We start from the raw sequence: 21,817 nt of genomic DNA on the forward strand, positions 1-21,817 counted from the left end.
GCCATAGCCTAAATACCACAACAGAGACGGGCATATTAAAATATCCTACCTAGATCGTAGTATTTGGGTGCATTTACAGAAAACAAGTAATTCCCTCTTTTATAGCCATGCAGCCTCCCTCAGATCGCTCCAGAACTGCTGCACAGATATGTTCAGCAAGTGCTTTTGAGACTGCTGTCATCTTGGGACTGAGCCAGGGATATCCAGAGCTAAAAGCAGGAGCTGCTACATCTTGAGCTAAAAAGCCAGGACCCTCTAGCTGGGGCTTTAATGGACTTGTATCCTCTGCCGATCAAGGCAGAGAGGGTGACCAGTGACACACTCACCAGGGACATACACTCTGCAGACTCCTTCTGTGCCTGTTTTATCAATTTGCGAGTTCTCAATACTATCTGGCTAACAATGCAATACTGTTCATAGAAACAAGACTAAAGACTGCAATATTTCATCAGCTGTTATGCATATAGCCCTGGAAGAAACAGGGAAGTCAGAAAGAAAAGAGATAGAGTATACCAAATATGAAGAAGAGAAAGAAGCAGTCAAGAAACAGTACTCTAATACTGATATTCCAGAGCCATTATGTGGTCAGTGGCAGTGCACAGAGGATGAGACAGGCGGATTACCAAAGCAAAGTTTCTTCAACTGAAACAAGCATCAGTTTGAAGCTCAGAAGAGAACAGCTGCTCACCATTCAAAATGATGAATGGATTAATCAGTCCTGAAACAGGATCATCTAGTGACAAAGTTTGGGTCCAATTTTATACCTGGTGCACCCATAGTTTCAAAGTTAAGCACTCTTCCAGTTTTGCATGTGTAATTTGAATTCTTCCTCCAAAATCACAGAGCACCTCTCACATTTGATAAGTATTCTGCTGTGTGCAAGAAAACTAACCCATCACGTAGGTGTTTTAGTCAGAAATGGATCTAGTTGACCCAATGTTTAATGCCTATTATTGTGAAAGATGGAGTATTGACGGGACATTCAGGCAAACCAGACTGGCTGGTTAACGTACAGAGTATTCATTCTGTAGATACCCAAACCGTAACACCATAGTCTATTAAAAACTCTGCCAGTTTTCCCCCATTTTCTCTTTAAAGTGTTAATGATGAAAGGGCACAGGGATTTTCTTGAGAACTGAAACACTTCAAGGTAAATAGCTCTGAGCTCTGCTTTGGGCAATCAGCTCCTACCAGTTAGCCATCAATCCTCAGGAAATGCCCTGCTGCAATTCCAGTACAGTTAATGGGGTTAATAGTCTGGATACACATAAAAGTGAAGCCTAAAAATCTTTATCTAAACTAGGCAGAGTCCTGAAGATATGAAATTAACAAAACAAGTTTTATGTTGGAGAACCATCAATCATTTTGCAGCCTTGAGTCCACTATCATGCTTAATTTTATAACCCTGAGGTTGAAATGTTCAAGACTGGAGGTATGAGTTAAGGCATCAACAGTGTGTATGTTTATATCTGCATGCATAATACTGCAATTGCTTTATCAAACAGCTAAAAGATTCATGCAAATGAGCAACAAAGTACCTAACAAATACAAGCTGTTCAAGCAGTCACCCAGTTTTCACAATCAATGTAGCTGCATAATTTCACATGACATGTTGTTTACAGATGTCTGACTTCTCATTCTGAAAACACGACTTTGGTCTTGTCTATGCTGCAGAGCCTTTTTCGGCATAGCTTAAGCAGCTATGTCGACAGATGGAGTTCTGCTGGTGCAGCTACAGCAATTCTTTGAATGATTTTAGCTATGCAGCTGAAGCACTATCAGCATAGCTGTGCCTACACTGGGGTTTTTGCTAGCATCGCTACGTTAGCTGGGGCGGTGATTTTTTTCATGCTCCTTTCCGACATAATTTTGTAGTGCAGACTAAGTCTACATCTTGTCCTATATAAAACATGTAGCAAAGGCTCAGAGTTATGTACCTGTACCATCCTGTGCTGTCACATCCACACCATGAGTCATCATAATTCTGAGGCACTCAGCATGTCCTTTAGCAGCAGCCAGGTGAAAACTGAAAGACAATTTACACTCAGCTGATTTTATTAACATCTCTTTTCCATTAGCATTAGTAAGCCAACCATTCAGCTTTTCCATTTTGCATCCCTCAACCCCTCCAAATATTCCCCAAGTATATTGTTCTCAAAGTGAATAATGAATGCGTGATGGCTAAAAGTGTTTTCCTTCCACGTTCATACTTCTGCTCAGGATAATTTCTTATTACCAAGTACATTACACATATCAGTTCCTATCCAACTTCTAAACTAATAGCCAAATCCTGGCCCCATTGAATTCAGTGGAAAGACTCCAACTCAAGTCAGTGATGCCTGGACTGGTCCTCAAGCTGAAGCAAATAATACACTTGTACTGTTCATCTACCCTCAATAAGTTACCGAGAGATCACAGACATTGGAGAGTTGTGAGACTGTGCTATAAACATACTCTAATTTTGGGGTTTGCTTTTCACCATGCATTATCCTGCTTGTTCGCAAAGTAGGAAGTTGTGGAAGTTGACAGCCACTAGAGACCCATTCAACAGAAGTAATGGCTAAAGACTTAACTACAGACAGCAGTAGTTGTATTCTATCCAACCATTTCACACAACATCTTTGGTGTTTCAGGATTTACAGACTGTGTCCTGTGAACAGGCAGCCATGTGGTTTTATTGAGGTATGCCAGATGGGCAGCAGAGGGGGAGAGATGGGGCTTTTGAAAACTGGAAGAGTTTATGTACAGCATGTGCAATTTGACTACAAAGATGATTCATATGAGACACAGTATTCTGAGTGATTTTACTAGAAAATGACTCTGCATACCAAGTTGATGAGTAATTTGGACAGCAATTTGCTTTCAGATAGCTGTGTACATTTCTCAGGACCGCAAGTTGTGGTGCAAAACCCAAATCCAAAGAACAAAGGCAGTTCAAACTAATCTCAAACCACTACAAGTGAGAGATATGGAGGCAGCTTCGCACACATGCTAGCAATTGTAAAGAAACCAAAACTCCAATAGTAAGTAGCTTTTTGGTAGGGTCTTCTAAAAGATTGATTGCTATCAATACTACGACCTCATCTGATGAAAACAATAGATTTTTCAAGATCAAAAAGGCAATTTAACATCATCATCATCATTATCTCTCCTTCCACTCCCCAAACATCAACTACTGTATTTAAGAGTTTACATTTTGAATGGTAGGTTTTAATATTTAAAGGAAGATAACATCAAAGAGGTGTTTCCAAATGGGCATCAGCGCACTAAACAAGATCGGTACAGAGCCCCATGCGATCCTGGTCGAGAACTAGGACTCCCAAGTACCACAGTAATACAAATAATAAAGGAAATATGAGATAAGTGACAACAATTCTACAGATGTTTCTGGCAGAGGACATCTGAACAGCAACACTATACTCCACTAAACTGCATGTGCCATAGCTGTGCAGACTAAGGGTATGTACATATTGTATAAAAGGTTCTACTGAGAAGTTAATGAAGGGCAACAATTGGCTCTAGACTGGAAGTGGTTTATGGTACGGTTTTGACTGTGGTTAAATTCAGTGCTCATTTACCAACTCTTCTTTCCTTAACCCATGGCTCTGACCTACGTTGGTGGTCCTGTCTTTATTCTGTAGCTTGAGTGCTCTGATTGCTACTAATAAACTCAATCACTTCACTGTCCTCTCATCATTGGTCTCTCATCATAAGCATCTCTCACAAGTTCCTTCGGGCAGGAACTTTTCCCTTCACGTGTGTAAACTCAGACTCATAGGTCAGAAGGGACCAACATGATCATCTAGTCTGACCTCCTGCACAAGGCAGGCCACAGAACCCTACCCATCCACTTTTACAGCACCTAGCTCACTGGGTCCCCACCCAGTCCCAGATTAGGGTCTATGACAGTGGTTCTCACACTTTTGTATGCTGACCCCTTTCACATAGCAAGTCTCTGAGTGCAACCCCTCCCTTATAAATTAAAACCACATTTTTATATATTTAAACACCATTGTAAATGCTGGAGGCAAAGCGGGGTTTGGGGTGGAGGCTGACAGCTCACAGCCCCTCCATGTAATAACCTTGTGACCCCCAGTTTGAGAACCCCTGCTCTATGGGCACCAGCATAACATATACAATATATTCTTGATGGGGGAAAAGTACTCACAAAACCAGACAAAAATAAATCCTAATTGGAACTAATTTGCAGCCTAAAAAAAACAATTCTCAACAGAGATGAAAGGACCAAAAACCAAGAGTGCTGACGGCTTTAGCAGAACACTTAAACGTAGACTCAGAGAGCTCAGCAGCTTGCAGAACTGAGTCCTAGATCACCCCATCAGACCAGCACTTCCGATCACTGCAGCAGAAGCTTGGAGTGCACTGCTGTGGCTTTAAACTGTTCTTGGGATACACAGAAATATCCTGCACATTCATCATGGTGCCCAACGCTGCCATAAACAACAAACTAAACACTTAAAGCCTTTCTGAAAATATACTAAAGAACATGAGAAGAATGTCTGGTTGGAGGGTGATATATATTTATATATTAAAATCACAAACAAGACTTATGTACTAAGTAACCAATAAACAGAATCTTATAAACAAGATTTTTCTAGAGGAAAATATTTCTCAATGTTCTGGGAAAAATTATTGGGTGAGGGAAGTGACTAAACTGATAACAATCCAACACCTCTAATTTAGCTAGTACAACATTTCTTCAATATTGAATCAGAATCAAAACATATTTGAGTAGATATACAATTAGATCAGAGCTACCCAAGATTAGAAAATGCGTGAAGAACACACGGCATGTTTACATTTGGACACTATTTGTCAGAATCATAAACACTTGCACAGTAATAACTTGGCTAAATCAGTGACATTATGATTTACAGCCAGATTCTGTTTGCATAGGGGGCTGTGCCAAATATAACAAAAATACCCAAGTGCCATAACAAAAAGTTTTGTTGCATTTAGATAAAAACAGACTGCAGAGAAAGAATCAGTAGGGGGGGGGGGGAAAGAGGGGAAACCAATCCCTTTCAGGCTGCAGAATGCACCCAAGTGTCTAAAGCAACACTTCACTGGTGCAAATGACTTACACAGCACACCTCCAACATGCCATTACTCAACATGAATACCAAGGACCTTGCATGCAGTAAATGAATCGAGAAGTCTTCTCATTTTGTAAGTTTCAGGGAAGATGTATCAAACTCATGGAAAAATGATTCCAAAAAAATTGAGAAGGGTAGAGGGAAGAACGTGCACAAATAATCTGCATGTGTAAGAAAAAAGTCAAAGGATATGAAGTGAATATTATCAAAGCTGAGAGAATAATGCATAGTGAATAATTTGGTTTTACCTGTTTGCTAGTTATCTTTCAGCAGCTTATGTTTCTTTATGATTATAGTTATTTGAAAATATTTGCTGATGGCCTATAAGTAATTCTTAGTTTGTAGTTGGCTGAGATAATTAATATTTTGAAATTTGAGCCATCATCCAGGTTTCTGGTGCAAATCTTCACATTTACATGTTCTAAGTTTGCATTGGGAATATTCTAATAGTTGAGAAAATTTTACGCTTTCCAAAAGCATTCCTGCTTGCAAACTTATTTGCTGAAATACTAGTGGGAATTGATGAAGGAGTCAAACACAGGCAAAGCAAATTCAATTATTCAAACAAATATTTGTGGGAAAATACTTTGGGTATTCACTCTGATCACAGCACTCCTCCATATGGGAACTCTGGTATCTTTATCTACACTGAAGTGTTCAGATACTTTAAATCTGAAGTGCCAAAAGAAATTCCCATAGGATAATTTTTTAATATTGTTACATTCTGTGGCATTATATGGCGAACACATGCAGGTTTTCAGCAAAGAATAACATTTAAACTACAAATAAAAAAAGGACCCAAAAGTCGCAAGGAAACCAAGTTCCTGAATTAGCTACAATTTTTCATTCCTCACTGAAGAGGTCAGTGTGGCTTTGTATACTTACCGATCCCTTTAAGAACCTCATGCAAGAGGGCAGTTTCTCCAGATGTGTCCAGATCTAGAACTGCTTTTTAAATTTCAGGTGGAGATTTTACAATCTTATTATTTATGTAGTATGTTACAGATTGTGTCCAAAAAGCTAGGGCCTAGATTTTCACGTGTAACTAATGATTTTGCTTTAGTGTTTGGGTATGTAACTTGAGACACTTTGATTGGGCCAGATTTTCACAAAATGCTGAGCACTCATCCTCTGGAAGTCTTTCAGGGTATCTCAGCTTGGACTCCTAACGATCAGGGCTGCCAATAGTCACTTTTGAATGTTTAGGCCATGACCTCTGGCAAGTCCAGCTTACAGTCAACATGTGACGACTGAGGTACGGCATAGCTCGGGTGCAAGAAGATGCAGAGGTGTTATTGGGAAGGTCACAGGAAGACTATGCAAAAAAATTAAATGGAATTTATAAAGAAGAGTGGACATATGTGGTGAAAGCCTACTGTAAGCCTATGGGGCTGTGTGAAAGACTACATGAAGCAGACTACGTAAGGAAAAAATAAAATACAGAAAAGCATACAGAGGCCACAGGATGTAATCAAAGCAAAAATGTAAGGGGGTGTGGCACATCTGGTCAGTACCATAAGAGGAGAGGATGAGGAGCTTTAACTTAATGTTGACGGAGATAGTGACCAGTGAGTTCAATCTTATTTGACTGAGGATGGATAGAGAGTCCTGACATCGTCCAACTGAGGCAAGCCAAGTCAATAATTCTGCCCAAAAGAAATAATTCTGCTGGCTCAGCAATATACTCTGGTTTAAAATGAAAATTACAGGCTTTTCTGAACAGTGGATACTTTTCCTAGAACCATAGAGGACTAGGTTGGAAGAGACCTCAGGAGGTCATCTAGTCCAACCCCCTGCTCAAAGCAGAACCAATACCAACTGAATCAGGGGTAGGCAACTATGGCACGTGTGCCAAAGGTGGCACTTGAGCTGATTTTCAGTGGCACTCTCACTGCCCAAGTCCTGGCTACCAGTCCAGGGGACTCTGCATTTTAATTTAATTTTAAATTAAGCTTCTTAAACAATTTTAAAAATCTTATTTACTTTACATACAATAGTCTAGTCATATATTATAGACTTACAGAAAGAGACTTTCTAAAAATGTTCAAATGTATTACTGGCACACAAAACCTTAAATTAGAGAGTGAATAAATGAAGACTCGGCACACCACTTCTGAAAGGTTGCTGACCCCGAACTAAATCATCCCAGCCAGGGCTTTGTCAAGCCGGGCCTTAAAAACCTCTAAGGAAGGAGATTCCACCACCTCCCTAGGTAACCCATTCCAGTGCTTCACCACCCTCCTGGTGAAATAGTGTTTCCTAATATCTAACCTAGACCTCCCCCACTGCAACTTGAGACCATTACTCCTTGTTCTGTCAATCTGCCACCATTGAGAACAGCTGAGCTTCTTCCTCTTTGAACTCCTCTTCAGGTAGTTGAAGGCTGCTATAAAATTCCCCCTCACTCCCCTCTCCTTCAGAATAAACAAGCCCAGTTCCCTCAGCCTCTCCTCATAAGGCATGTGCCCCAGCCCCCTTATTTTCGTTGCCCTTCGCTGGACTCTCCAATTTGTTCACATCCCTTCTGTAGTGGGGGGGCCCATACCTGGATGCAGTACTCCAGATGTGGCCTCACCAATGTCGAACAGAGGGGAATAATCACTTCCCTTGATCTGCTGGCAATGCTTCTACTAATTTAGTCCAGTATGTCCTTAGCCTTCTTGGCAACAAGGGCACACTTCTGACTCATATCCAGCTTCTCATCCACTGTAATCTTAGTGCTGTCAAGCAAGAAGGAAGGTTTCCAAGTATAGAAATAAGCGGAGGGGCTGTAGAGAGTTTATTTGCTACAGAATAATTCTTTACAGGTTGCATACAATTTCATAAAACATTCAAGACAAAAGCTGCATATTTCCAGTTGCTGGAATTTTCATCATCTGGGAGCCTTGAAGTGGTGGATTTTATTTGCATCGTTCATGAATAAACTTCCTTTTAAAAGAGAGGAAACAAAACCTGATCCTGCTTCCTGATTGCAAAATTAATTTAAACAAACAGACAAAGAAAAACAAACTTGTGAGGCTTGATGTGGAGAAGTGCTGTATTTTTGAAGGTTAGATTCTCACTGCATATCATATTTAAATCCTGCTCTCATACAAACATTCCTTCAATTTCTCTCTATACGTAAGAGATGGCTTTTGCCACCAGGATTCATTATGGTTGGACATCCGAACACCTTTGGCATTCACTAAGGCACGGCTCCTTTTTGCTGTGGATGACCATTTCCAGGGTTACTGTGGGTGGAAAGAAGTTTATTAACTCTGCTCCCAGCCTTCCCACCTCAGCACAGGAGCAGTGACCTCCCAAGGAGAAGATGAAGGCAGATGGCTCCCTATTGAACATAGGAAAAATCATCTCACCATTTGGAATCCATCCTGCAGGGGAGGATAAACACCTAATGGTTTGTGCTTCTACCATTCTGAATATATACTGAACCATTAGCAAATCACACAATACCCGAGATTAAGTCAAAATGACATCCTTAAGAGGAATGCAAAGTGTGACTATTATGAAAGCCCAGAGAGCAATGCACAGCAAAATTCATGCAGATTCTGGATAAAGCAGAGAGCAACTGCACTACCATAATATTGGATGAAAATTCAGCTAAGTATAATTAACTGTGAATCAATGACACACACAAAATGTGTGGATGGAAGAAAAATGTTTGTGTTTGTTGTCAAATTAACAACAAAATGGCCACCTACATTTGGCATCCCTGAGCAAGTTCTAGACAGCAGAATTGCTATAGATATCGGGTAGCAATAGGCAGTAATGGAAATTCCATTTTCTAAAACATCAAAAGTTGACTGATTTTTATACTTCTGGTCATAGAATCAGAATAGTTTGATCAAACAGGTCTCTTTCTAAAAAAGTCCATCCCCCCATGTTGGTAGAGAGAAAAGAGATCAGATATTAAAGCTGATTCTAGAGTTGATCTCTATAAGAGATCAAGAACAAGTGATAACAGAAGTTCTTATCCAAGTGCCAGAAAGCATAACACTTATTAATGTTTGTACAGTACACGTAAGTGCACTGTCGTTTCTCTTACATAGCCCTTATACAGTGCTTTTCATCAGAGGATCTCTAAGAACTTTACCAAAAGGTAGGAGAGCTGAATTAATCCAAGTTTACAGGTTGGGAAAGAAGCACTTGACTAAGCAAGTCAGTGGCAGCGCTTGTAAAGGAACACAATCTCAGTGCCCTGCTTAAACACTTACAATGCCATCTCCTAGTAAGTGAATCTTGCTTTGAAAACGCGTTTAAAACAAGTTTGTGGTTCACACATGCAACAAAATGACACATGAACAGAAAGGAACAGAATGGAACTGGTATAACAAATATTAGGTCTTAATCTGAGGCCATGTCTACATCTAAAATTTTGCAGCGCTGGTTGTTACAGCTGTATTAGTACAGCTGTATAGGGCCAGCGCTGCAGAGTGGCCACACTTACAGCAACCAGCGCTGCAAGTGGTGTTAGATGTGGCCACACTGCAGCGCTGTTGGGCGGCTTCAAGGGGGGTTCCGGGAACGCGAGAGCAAACCGGGAAAGGAGACCAGCTTCGCCGCAGTTTGCTCTCGCGTTCCCCGAACCACCCTGCAAACCGCAGGGAAGGAGACCTGCTTGCTCGGGGTTCCGGGAACGCGAGAGCAAACCGGGAAAGGAGACCAGCTTCGCCGCGGTTTGCTCTCGCGTTCCCCGAACCACCCTGCAAACCACAGGGAAGGAGACCTGCTTGCTCGGGGTTCCGGGAACGAGAGAGCAAACCGGGAAAGGAGACCAGCTTGATTACCAGAGGCTTCCTCCTTCCACGGAGGTCAAGAAAAGCGCTGGTAAGTGTCTGTCACGGAGTCACCGGGCGATGCTCTGGAACTGCTCCCCACCAAGCCAGTCAGGACTTTGGGGAGCCTCCTCTAACTTGGAGCAGACTTGTTCAGGGCAAGAAGCTCACACAGCTTCACCTCCTGGGTCTCTCCTTGGAGCATTCAGCATCCTCTGCCCCTCCGTGCGCTTCCCACAGCGAGTCCACCCCAGCGGGGTGCTAGGGAAGCCACCGGGTTCTGCACCCCCACTTTGCAGTCAGACGTGACTCTCAGCCAGCCAGTAAAACAGAGGTTTATTCGATGACAGGAACAGGGTCTAAAACAGAGCTTGTAGATACAGCGAACCGGACCCCTCGGCTGGGTCCATTCTGGGGGGCAGTGAGCCAGACCCTCAGGTCTGCCCTCCACCCTCAACCCCAGCCAGCTCCAGACTCACAACCCCTCCCTCAGCCCCTCCTCTCTGCTTAGCCCCTTTCCCGGGCCAGGAGGTCACCTGATCCCTTTGTCTCCAACACCTTCAGCTGGCACCTTTGCAGAGGAGGGGCCCAGGCCATCAGTTGCTAGGAGACAGAGTGTCAGGCATTTAGGTGCACTGGCCATTGCTCTGCCAGATACTTAAGAACTGCCATGGGGACACTGAGGCACCAATATAGTATTCAGAGAAAACATTAAGAACTTTCCCAGTTCGTCACAGTGTCTACATTGGATTACCAGCGCTGGATCACCAGCGCTGGATCCTCTACACCCGAGACAAAACGGGAGTACGGCCAGTGCTGCAAACAGGGAGTTGCAGCGCTGGTGATGCCCTGCAGATGTGTACACCTTCAAAGTTGCAGCGCTGTAACTCCCTCACCAGCGCTGCAACTTTCTGATGTAGACAAGCCCTGAGACACAGTAACCTTCAAAACACAAACTGAATCAGACAAATGCAGACTTGTGTGTGGGAGGATGAGGTGATAAGGGGGCTGGTTCCAGCAAGTATTGTCTTATCAGCTGTATTGTAAATGTAGCTTCAAAGCTAAAAATGGTAATTTTCTAGACCACCACCACCAACCGATCCTCACAATGTGTTCCAGCTATTTGGTAAGAGCTCAGTTCTGCAGCTGCTCCACTTACAGAGCAGTTAAGATTTGACAAATAACTACTAAAGTATGTGTCTTCAGAGTATTTGTACTCTTGTGGTACAAAGGATGCTCAGAGAGCAGTGTTCCCAAGAGAACTGCAAAGCAGATGTATTTTGGTAGAATCAGTATTCTCTGCAGAGAAGAATTCCCTCATAGCTTTGAAAGTGGCATGGGATGACATTTTGCAAAACTCCAAGTGCTTGAGAACATTCTGGAATTATGGATGACAAATGACTAATGAGCTAGTCAATATAGTATCATGGCATGCAAGAACCAGAGTGTGCCGACTGGGCAAACTGCACCATTGTTCTCAGTCATTTTCTTCCAAGTGCTAAGAAACAGAGGCGGCATGGGAGGTAGGGTCATCTGCCCCCATATATTTGCTTCTTGGCTTGGACTGAGCATGCTCAATAACACTGCTGAAGCCAGCTCTGCTCCCTCACTATTGGCAGACATGGGTTGTCTCTGCTCAGAAAAATAAATTAAATGCAATCTTGCTTGAAGTACACAGCAAACTCACTTACACTTATTGTCAAGGTTTATTTTGAGTAAAAACATCTCTGCCCCAAGCAGAACATTTTTTCTTTTATTCCTAATGTATACATCAAATCTTTGTTGACTTTCCAAAGGCATGACTTGCCTGCCAGCAACTCAAATTTACAATTTCCTGACAGATTAATACCTTCACACAAACAAACACGATTGTTAAAATAAAGATACAGCACTGCTTGGAGCCTCTGTGGTCGTGATAAAGATATAGAAATGAAATGTTCCCCAGTCCTCTACCAGTACAGACTGAGTAGTTACCTGCCAGAGGATCCTGTCAGGATAAAAGCCCCAATAGAAATCTTTTAGCACCCTGCACTCCTTGTTCAACTGCTTCTCCAGCTTGTTCACTGCGCTGGGCTGAACTTTGTATATTTCAGTAGCATCCTAGGATATAAAAAAAACCAAACCCCCAAACCTTCCATGAACCTATTATCCCTCTTCCTTCCTTCTACCAAATTCTAGCTCAGCTGAAGTCTTATAACGTCTATTTCAATGACAGGAATAAAAATAATCAAACAAGTATTGTTTTAGTTCCCATCTGAATCTTGTTTGTGTTTCAGTGAAGTAGTGTTATGGTATAACAACATTTTAGAGACCTGGCCAGGGTTACCCCGTCAACACGAGAAAGGACTAGGAAACTTGGAATGCACCTGGGGCAGTATACTTGGCATGTGAGAATAAGTGCCTGGAATCAATCCACAGCAAGTCCAATCCAGACCTCCTTCCTTGACAAGAAGTGTACTGCCCAATAATTACACTGAGTCAATGAAGACTTTTAAAAACAAATGGTTCTGGGGAATATTTTTATTTTTATGGGTTGGCATTTATTTCATACATTCAGACTCACGGACTTTAAGGTCAGAATGGATCATCATGATCATTTAGTCTGACCACCTTCACACTGCAGGCCACAGAATCTCACCCACCCACTCCTGTAATAGACCGTTAGCCTCTGGCTGAGTTACTGAAGTCCTCAAATTATGGTTTAAAATAGGGCTGTCAAGCAATTAAAAAAATTGTGATTAATCACACGATTAAAAAATTAATCGCTTGATTAATTGTGCTGTTAAACAATAATAGAATACTATTTAAACATTTTAGGATCTTTTCTACATTTTCAAATATACTGATTTCAATTACAACACAAAATACAAAGTGTACAGTGCTCATGGAAAGTGCTCACTTTATATTTATTACAAATATTTGCACTGTAAAAATGATAAACAAAAGAAACAGTATTTTTCAATTCACCTCATACAAGTACTGAAGTGCACTCTTTATTATGGAAGTGCAACTTACAAATGTAGTTTTTTTGGTTACATAACTGCACTCAAAAACAAAACAATGTAAAAAAGCATACAAGTCCACTCACTCCTACTTCTTGTTCCACTAGTTGCTAATAGAAACAAGTTTGTTTACATTTATGGGAGATAATGCTGCCTGCCCCTTGTTTACAATGTCACCTGAAAGTGAGAACAGGTGTTTGCATGGCACTGTTGTAGCTGGCACTGCAAGATATACACATGCCAGATGTACTAAAGATTCATATGTCCCTTGATGCTTCAACCACCATTCTGTGTTGTAACTGAAATAGATATTTGAAAATGTAGAAAAACATCCAAAAATATTTAATAAATTTTAATTGGTATTCTATTGTTTAACAGTGTGATTAATCACAATTAATTTTTTAAATCAATATTAATTTTTTGTGTTAATCGTGTGAGTTAACTGCGATTAATTGATTACCCTAGTTAAAGGCTTCAAGTTACAGAGAATTCACAATTTACACTATTTTAAACCAGCAAGTGACCTGTGCACCATGCTGCAGAGAAAGGCAATCCTCCCCTTCCCCCCGGGTCTCAGCCAATCTGACCCAGGGGAAAATTCCTTCCCGACCCCACCTATGACAATCAGTTAGACCTTGAGCATGTAGGCAAGACCCACCAGCCAAGAACCTGGGAAAGAATTCTCTTTAGTAACTCAGAGCCTTCCCCATGTAGTGTTCCATCACCAGCTCCCCAAGTATACAAAGTATCCTAATCAAAGGGTGTTTGACACATCTTGATTCTAATCCAGACATGTGGTGGATAAAACCATTGGCACCTTTCATGGCGATGGGGTGGGGAGCAGCACACACAACACACGTCGCAAAGTCTGAAGGGATACAGAATGGAGAAAGAACGAGGAGTACTTGTGGCACCTTAGAGACTAACAAGTTTATTTGGGCATAAACTTTTGTGGGCTAAAACCCATTTCATCAGATGCATGCAATGGAAAATACAGTAGGAAGATATATAAATACAGAGAACATGAACATACCTAGGGACACCATCATAGGACCTGGGAGCGGATGGGTCATGACACAAAGTAAAAACTATTTCCCCATGCTAATTTTTCCCCTACTGTTACTCACACTTCTTGTCAACTGTTGGACATGAGCCATCCTGATTATCCCTAGAAAAGTTTTTTTTCTGCTGCTGCTAATAGCCCACCTTAATTCATCAGTCTCATTTTAGTTGGTATGGCAACACTTTTTTTTCATGTTCTCTATGTGTGTATATCTTCCTACTGTATTTTCCACTGCATGCACCAATGAAATGGGTTTTAGCCCATGAAAGCTTATGCTCAAACAAATTTGTTAGTCTCCAAGGTGCATACAAGTACTCCTGTTCTTTTTGCTGATACAGACTAACATGGCTACCACTCTGAAACCTGTCAGAATGGAGAAGTACTTCTTCCGTCCCTTACTAAGCCACATAAACCCTTTCAATGGCACATACTTTTGGAAAGTCTCTTAAAATAAGGAAGGATTTATTTATACTTTTCAGGCTGTAGAGCACTGCAGTCTACTGTGCAAACTGAATTTCAATAACAAGCGAATTTTGAATCATAGCTATTTCAGAAATCAATACACCAAATCAATATCCTGAAGACATCTAGGTTAAGAAAGTTACTTGACAGGCAAAGCTTGCTTGACACTAACAAGCTTTTCAGGCCTTGTCTACACTACCAAGTTTTGTGGCCAAAAACTGCCTTTTGGTGACAAAACAGCAAGAGCGTACACTATAACGGGACTTTTGTTGCAAAAAACTTTTGTCTTTTCCCCTCCCTTTATTGTCGACAAAGAGCCAGGGTAGATACCGCTGATTGTTTTGTCGACAGAACTGGCTTCTGCCAATATCCCACAATGCCTGCCCTGATTGCTGCCCTACAGACATGCATCCTTCCCCTTTCAAAGCTCTGGGAAGTATCTGTGTGCTGCTCCGTTTGGGGAACAAACAAAGGGCTTGTCTACATCAGAAAGTTGCAGCGCTGGTGAGGGAGTTACAGCGCTGCAACTTAGGAGGTGTACACATCTGCAGGGCACCACCAGCGCTGCAACTCCCTGTTTGCAGCGCTGGCCGTACTCCCGTTTTGTCTCGGGTGTAGAGGATCACCAGGTAATCAAGTATAGACACTTACCAGCGCTTTTCTTGACCTCCGTGGAATAAGCAGGTATCCCAGCATACCTGAGGAAGCCTCTGGTAATCAAGCTGGTCTCCTTCCCCGGCTTTCTCTCGCGTTCCCCGAACAAGCAGGTCTCCTTCCCTGAGGTTTGCTGGGTGGTTCCGGGAACGCGAGAGCAAACCGCGGCGAAGCTGGTCTCCTTTCCCGGTTTGCTCTCTCGTTCCCCGAACCCCCGAGCAAGCAGGTCTCCTTCCCTGCGGTTTGCAGGGTGGTTCGGGGAACGCGAGAGCAAACCGCGGCGAAGCTGGTCTCCTTTCCCGGTTTGCTCTCGCGTTCCCCGAACCCCGCTTGAAGCCGCCCAACAGCGCTGCAGTGTGGCCACATCTAACACCACTTGCAGCGCTGGTTGCTGTAAGTGTGGCCACTCTGCAGCGCTGGCCCTATACAGCTGTACTAATACAGCTGTAACAACCAGCGCTGCAAAATTTTAGATGTAGACATGGCCAAAGAGCAAATCATTGGAATGCTCCTGTTCTGCCCGGCACTAGGAACACAGCAGCAGGTAGACTGCTACTGCAGGGGGTGGGGGATAGACTGCTGTGCTGCTTTGCCATTTCTCAGCAGGAAGAGCTCACAGACCAACTCATGATGTTGCTCTCGACAGCTGAGAGGGCTGTGGGAGAACTTGCGCAGTGATCAGCTCTCCTTCCCACAACACTGCACTGTGGGATACATACCCACAATGCATTTCTCACACTGTCAATGATGATGTCCCCAATGTTGACATATGTTCACAGAAGGAGCAAGTGTGGACACCATTTGGCGATTTTTGTTTAGTTGACCTTTGGGTGTCGACATAAGTTTTGTCAACAAAACTTGGTAGTGTAGACAAGCCCTTACTGTATTCTTACTTAAATGATGCAACTTCCCAAACAAAAATATTCTCTAAGAACTTGGTATCTGATACTTTTAGCAAACTGTTGCATTCCACATGCACCTTGTTTGCCTCACATCACTTAACATGCACATTGGGCAAACCAGCCTTGTTTCTGTTATTCTAAGTCTAGAAATTAAAAATTAAAAACTAAAAGTTTCAGTTAATTTCACTGAACCTTCCTTTGAGTGCATGGCTAGAACATCAGCACCTCTGAGCAGATGTGCATCTTAAAAAATAATAAGTTATTCAATTGCTGAATAAATTCTGCTGTGTTCAGTCTTTCTGGAATCCTGTCAGCATCACACAATCCCAGGCCAGTGACCAGTAACTTCGAATTACACCATTTACTGGGAAAATCTTGAATCTTTATTAATAGACTCGCTTTTGATCCTTAATATTCTAAATACAGCAATCATATATGACATGCTAGTCAATTAGTGCAAAACAAATTAAAATACACGAGACACACACACTCACCACCACCACCCCCCAAATTGCTCCCCTACGGACAAACTCCAACAAATACGCAGTTCCCTCATTACAGATGTGCCAGTGTTAAAATGATCTCAGTTAAAAGATCAGATATCAGAGGGGTAGCCGTGTTAGTCTGGATCTGTAAAAGCAGCAAAGAATCCTGTGGCACCTTATAGACTAACAGACGTTTTGGAGCATGAGCTTTCGTGGGTGAATACCCACTTCGTCGGATGCAGTTAAAGGGAGAGCAGGAGGGGACACAACATGAGGTCCAAACACAGGTTCATTAACATTCTGTTTTGCAAACTGAAGTCAATTTAGCCGCTGAATAGAATCTACATATGGGATTGCATATATTTATTACAGCGAAGGCCATAATTTCACACTGTGTTCTCTGCTTCTCTTCTCAAGAGTGCGTTTGATACATGTGGCCTTTTCAGAAAGAGCAGGCACTCCATAATGGGCACGACACACACACAACAGAGCACAGACTAGCTTCTGAAGAACGCTAAAGGAATATTTGTTAAGATAGGGGATGGTTTATTTTTCAGGCCTCAGATTTGGCATCTCAAACACCTCTATAAATTGACAGATGAGTATCTCATGAATTTTAAATATTTATTGCTAAAAAGCATTCCATCACTGATGTTAATAAATGAAATTAAACACAGTGTTTGTTCTCAGCTTCCTTTACCGGCTGTACTGCAGCAGCTGTAAATATTTAAAAAATAAGAGTGCTACAAGCGCTATGCTGACTTCAGTGATGTTAGCACACAGCTATTCTGTCACTTAATAGATAAGCTGAAGCTGTGAAGAGAAAACAGCTATGTTAACGAGGGTGATGGAGGACTTCTGTCAAACAAAAGCAGACACCACTTACAGAACAGCTGCCAATTATTTTTCCCTCCAAGTGTCACAGGAGGAGAGTAAAAGTAAGGGCTTGCCAACACTTACAATGTTACAGCTGCACTCAGGCAGCTGCGCCACTGCAGTGCTTCAGTGAAGATGTTACCTATGCCATTGGGAGAGCTTCTCCTGTCGGCATAGGTAATCCACCCCTCTGAGGCCATGGCTACATTGGCACTTTACAGCGCTGCAACTTTCGCACTCAGGGGTGTGAAAACACCCCCCCTGACTCTGCAAGATACAGCGCTGTAAAGCCTCAGTGTAATCAGTGCTACAGCGCTGGGAGCGCGGCTCCCAGCGCTGCAAGCTACATCCATAAGGGATGTGGTTTACGTGCAGCTCTCCCAGCGCTGGCGCTCCGACTGCACTCACACTCCAAAGAAGTGTAGCCATACCCTCAGAGGTGGTAGAAGCCCTGCTGTTGAGGTAGTGCAGGAACTAGGTTGGCATAAGTGTGTTGTAGCTATGCAAACATAAAATACTTGTACAGACCAAGTCTAAGTTTCTAAATAGTTAGAGACCAATGTCTGGATTTTTTTCATTGTCTTTAATGATGTGAGTTTTTAGGGTGGGATTTTCAATGGGGCCTATGGGAAAAGGGGGCTTAATTTCATTAAATTTCAATGTAATGCTCAACTTGGCTTGCTTGCTGCCACCCTTAACCGTATCTAGAGTGTACCCCAGTGAAGGACAGCCTCAGACGCATACAAGATACCGTGTAGTTAGCAGGAGCAAAAAACAAATATTCACGTAGATCAGGACTAGAGTTTATTCCTGGTATGTATGTATTCCCAGAGCAACCCTTCAGAAAAATTTGCAATAATATCTACAAAAGCTCTCAACCCCAACTCAAAATTTCTCTCAATTCTGAAAGCAAGAAGTCAGCATCCATCCAGAACTCAGTGAGCTGCCCCATGAACTGCTTTTTCTAGAGATCAAGTGCAGCCTCCGATGATGCCTCTGTCATTAGTAGGGAGCAGGATCTAAGCATCCTGAGTACATAAAACTCTCTTCATGCCAGTGAAAGCCCTACACACCTTTTCAACATCAGTAAATAATCTGGAATGACTCTCAGAATCCTGTTGGTTTATACTGTCTCCCACCTGTGCCTTGTGCATGAAATATCTTGTTTCAATCACATCAAAGTACAAGAGATTAATAAAGGAGAGCCTGCTGAAGGGCTGTTTTCTTAATGGGAAAGAGGTGATGGTGTCAGACAGTGCAGAAGCTGGTAGGCTCTAGACTCCTGATCTGAGCCCTCACTTTCAGCAAAAATATCCTCCCAGCTGCTGTTCAGAGGTTTTGGGGATCCCAGAAGACTTATTTTTCTCTCAATTTGTGATCCAACAATCGCATTTTTACATGAAGTTTTCTTTGGCAGGACTAGTTGCCACATTACTGTTGACTCCCACTGCAAGGCTGAGATTGGAAAACTTCCTATACATTTATTATTACTGTAAAACCAAGAGATCACATTTTTTGATGAACAGAAATTTTGTGGCAGATTATCCTTTTAAAGTCGTGTGATTGCTATCACTGCCAATAGCGACTGAGAATCTCCTGAAGGCTAGCACCAGGGCTCAGAACAGAAGAGGCACTCTGTAGCGAATTAAAAGGCTGCCCTTTTGAAATGCTGGTTTTGTTCTTTGGCATTACAAGAATTGGAAGAGGGATAAAATTCAAGAAACATGAGGGTGAAACATCTTAAAAATGTTTAGGACTCTAGTACAAGGTTTTGCATTCCTGCTCATCTTTATGCCAAACTGAATACTCTTCCTTCTGGTTGTGCTTTTTCAGAGGCATTAATTACATATATATAGCCCAGGAGACAGGTATTTAGCTTCTGAAGTACTCTATGCTTCTAGCACAGGGACTTTCAAACTGTAGTCCATAATCTTGATGTTCCATCCTCTGACTTCACAACCATTTTTGAAGAAGGCGGTAAGTCAACCTATAAAATTTGGAAACCACTGTCCTAACATATGGGTTCTCAAAGTAGGGATCACAACCCTCGTGGTGGTCATGAACGGGTCCAGGACGTCGCAACCATCCTCCTCTTGTTTATGGCTAAACATAAGGAAGTCCTGAGGTTACAACAAGGGAATCCCAAATCATACTATTGGAACATGGGGTCATCGGATCACGGAAAAGGGTGAGAACAGGGTAGACAATTAATCTAAAATATTTATTTTATTGTGTGAAAATCTAACACGATCGTTAAGAATTGCATCTGGTGCTAACAGAATTGAAAAAACAGGGATGTTCTTAGTTGAGTTTTAGTAAGTTGGCATCCCAAGAACATGTGTTCTTATATTGTAGTTCAAAGAACAGTACATGTTTAAAATTTACTGGGTTTTTAAAATTTCAAATGCATCAGACTTAAAGCAATAGTTCAGAACTATCTGTAAAAAAATTTTTAAAATTGCATAATACCAATACTTGCTATTTACAGAGGAAATAGCCCTAAAAAAGGATGGGTAAAATTATATAGCATAACTCTAATTTTCCAGACTACTGCTTAAAATGTTTGGTTGCTTTAGTTAGGTCTTAAAACACAGAGTTAGTAAATATACAGGCATTGTCCTATTTCCCAATAACTGCCTTATTTAGATTGAAAGATTTAAATCACATCTTACCAAAGACAACACATTGTCCTACCCTTCAGAGAGGAAGAGGAATGGAATTGGGTAGTGTGCAAGAAAAAATAGACAGTTTAGAGCTCATATTTCTTTTCAGTTAAGATTCTGTCATTGCTGCTGAAGAAAAAATAACCACTGTGAGGAAGCTAGGATAAAGCATTTAGAGAAATACAAGCCAGGTAAATAAGGAGTCACCAGTTCTGTCTACTGCCTGGGGACTATTTTTGAAAGTTTACGACTCGCTAAAATAAAGACTACTGCATGTTGCTCCCTTTTATGTGACTGTTAGTGCCCTAGATTAGAGCAGTAAACAAGGAGTATCCAGTTGGCATAATCAAAATCTGCAAGCACAGTATATTTGGCTGCATAAGCCGTTGGAAACATTTTAAACAACAGTGACCTATTAGAATGACATTGCTTTATATAAAACTACATAGGCTGCCTGAAGCTGAATGTTACCCACCTGATCCTTGGACGCTGGGGTCAGGGGTGGCTCAACTGTTAAACTGAAGCTAGGCTTAGAAAGACATGCACTTCAGAAGAGCATGATAATTACTATCTAACTGATAATAAAGTGGAACAGATAATAAGCTGTTAATTATATGATCCAGGAATGGAAAAAACAAGTACTGTATAAATAAAACAGTATTGTTTATTACTGTGATCTTCAGAACATTCCCTGTAATCTACAGGGTGCAATGTGCATGGAAGGGACTTGAGCAGTGGGAGCCTCTCAATGCTCAGGTCTAATCAGATAAAGTTAACTATTAGTCCTTAAAAATTGCATTATAAACACACACGCAAAAAGCTGAGAAAAAAACACGTTCAGTACGACTAGGATTTCAGGTCTTCGAAAGTGGCCACCGCACTTAAGTTTTAGAAATTGATGTTTAACTTAAAAAAGTTTTCCCCTCTTAAATGAATTTTTCTAGATGCCTCTTTGTTTTTAACACAAATTTTTACATTCATATTACACAGATTATGAGTTATGAAAGGAAACAAGAAGATTAAAATATCATTTGCTGAAAATTACTTATAAAAGGTAGTTAACTGATGCAGTCAATATACAGAAAGTGAAGAAAAAGGTACGCTCCTTTAAAATTGAAATCTATTATAATATCCTATTGAAAGAGAAACAGTTTTAGGATTTCCCCTAGCATGTCACAAGTATTAGCGAGATTTCCTGTGCAAATACATTTGATTCTAAGTCATCATCCATTTACCTAAACTGGTTTTCACTGCAAGTCTTTTTCCCCCTGAAACAGAAAATATTATGGCTATAGCATGTTCAGTCTGTATTCAAGGTTGCCTTTAGATAGTAAAGAACAGTCTCAATAAGAAAAGTTTTATTCCTGCAAATAACAGGGCCACTTGATCTTTTAAATGCTCATGTCCCTCAAGATATTGTATGGGCAAGCAGATCTGTGTTTTAAAAATTCTTGATTATTCTTCTCCTCCTTTGCTTCTGTTCAGGAGAATATGCAAAATAAAATCACCCTGAAGAGAAAGTCCACTACCATCCCAGCACTTGCATCCAGCCAACTCTTTACTGGGTAATTAAGTTATGATGATTAGAGTTTCTCACCCTGTCACTTTTGGGAGGCAGAGGTGGTATGTACATTAGAGAGTGATAGAGAGCAGAAAGTCAGAGGGAAAAAAAGGTTAGCATGAAGGAGTGAAATGAGTGGCACAGTGCTCAACTGACAACAAGAAATTAATCCTGTATTACAAGATAAGCGTATAAGGGTATGGACCTGGAATATACTCAGTACTATGTTTTCAGTTTAGCTTTTGGGCCATAAGTAG

General features: G+C 41.5%; 1 protein-coding gene across 6 annotated transcripts in view; it reads right to left on the reverse strand.

Moving 5' to 3' along the window:
* Window positions 1–21,817, reverse strand: part of RAI14 (retinoic acid induced 14) — a 138,835-nt gene that overhangs the window by 26,219 nt on the left and 90,799 nt on the right. For all 6 annotated transcript variants that reach the window (XM_030566970.1, XM_030566967.1, XM_030566969.1 and 3 more), the window contains one exon: window positions 1,938–2,026. In XM_030566970.1, coding sequence (XP_030422830.1) covers window positions 1,938–2,026 — 89 coding nt within the window. The remainder of the gene's footprint in view (window positions 1–1,937; window positions 2,027–21,817) is intronic.

The sequence above is a fragment of the Gopherus evgoodei genome, chromosome 6 (genome assembly GCF_007399415.2).
Source record: "Gopherus evgoodei ecotype Sinaloan lineage chromosome 6, rGopEvg1_v1.p, whole genome shotgun sequence".
Classification (NCBI taxonomy): domain Eukaryota; kingdom Metazoa; phylum Chordata; order Testudines; family Testudinidae; genus Gopherus; species Gopherus evgoodei.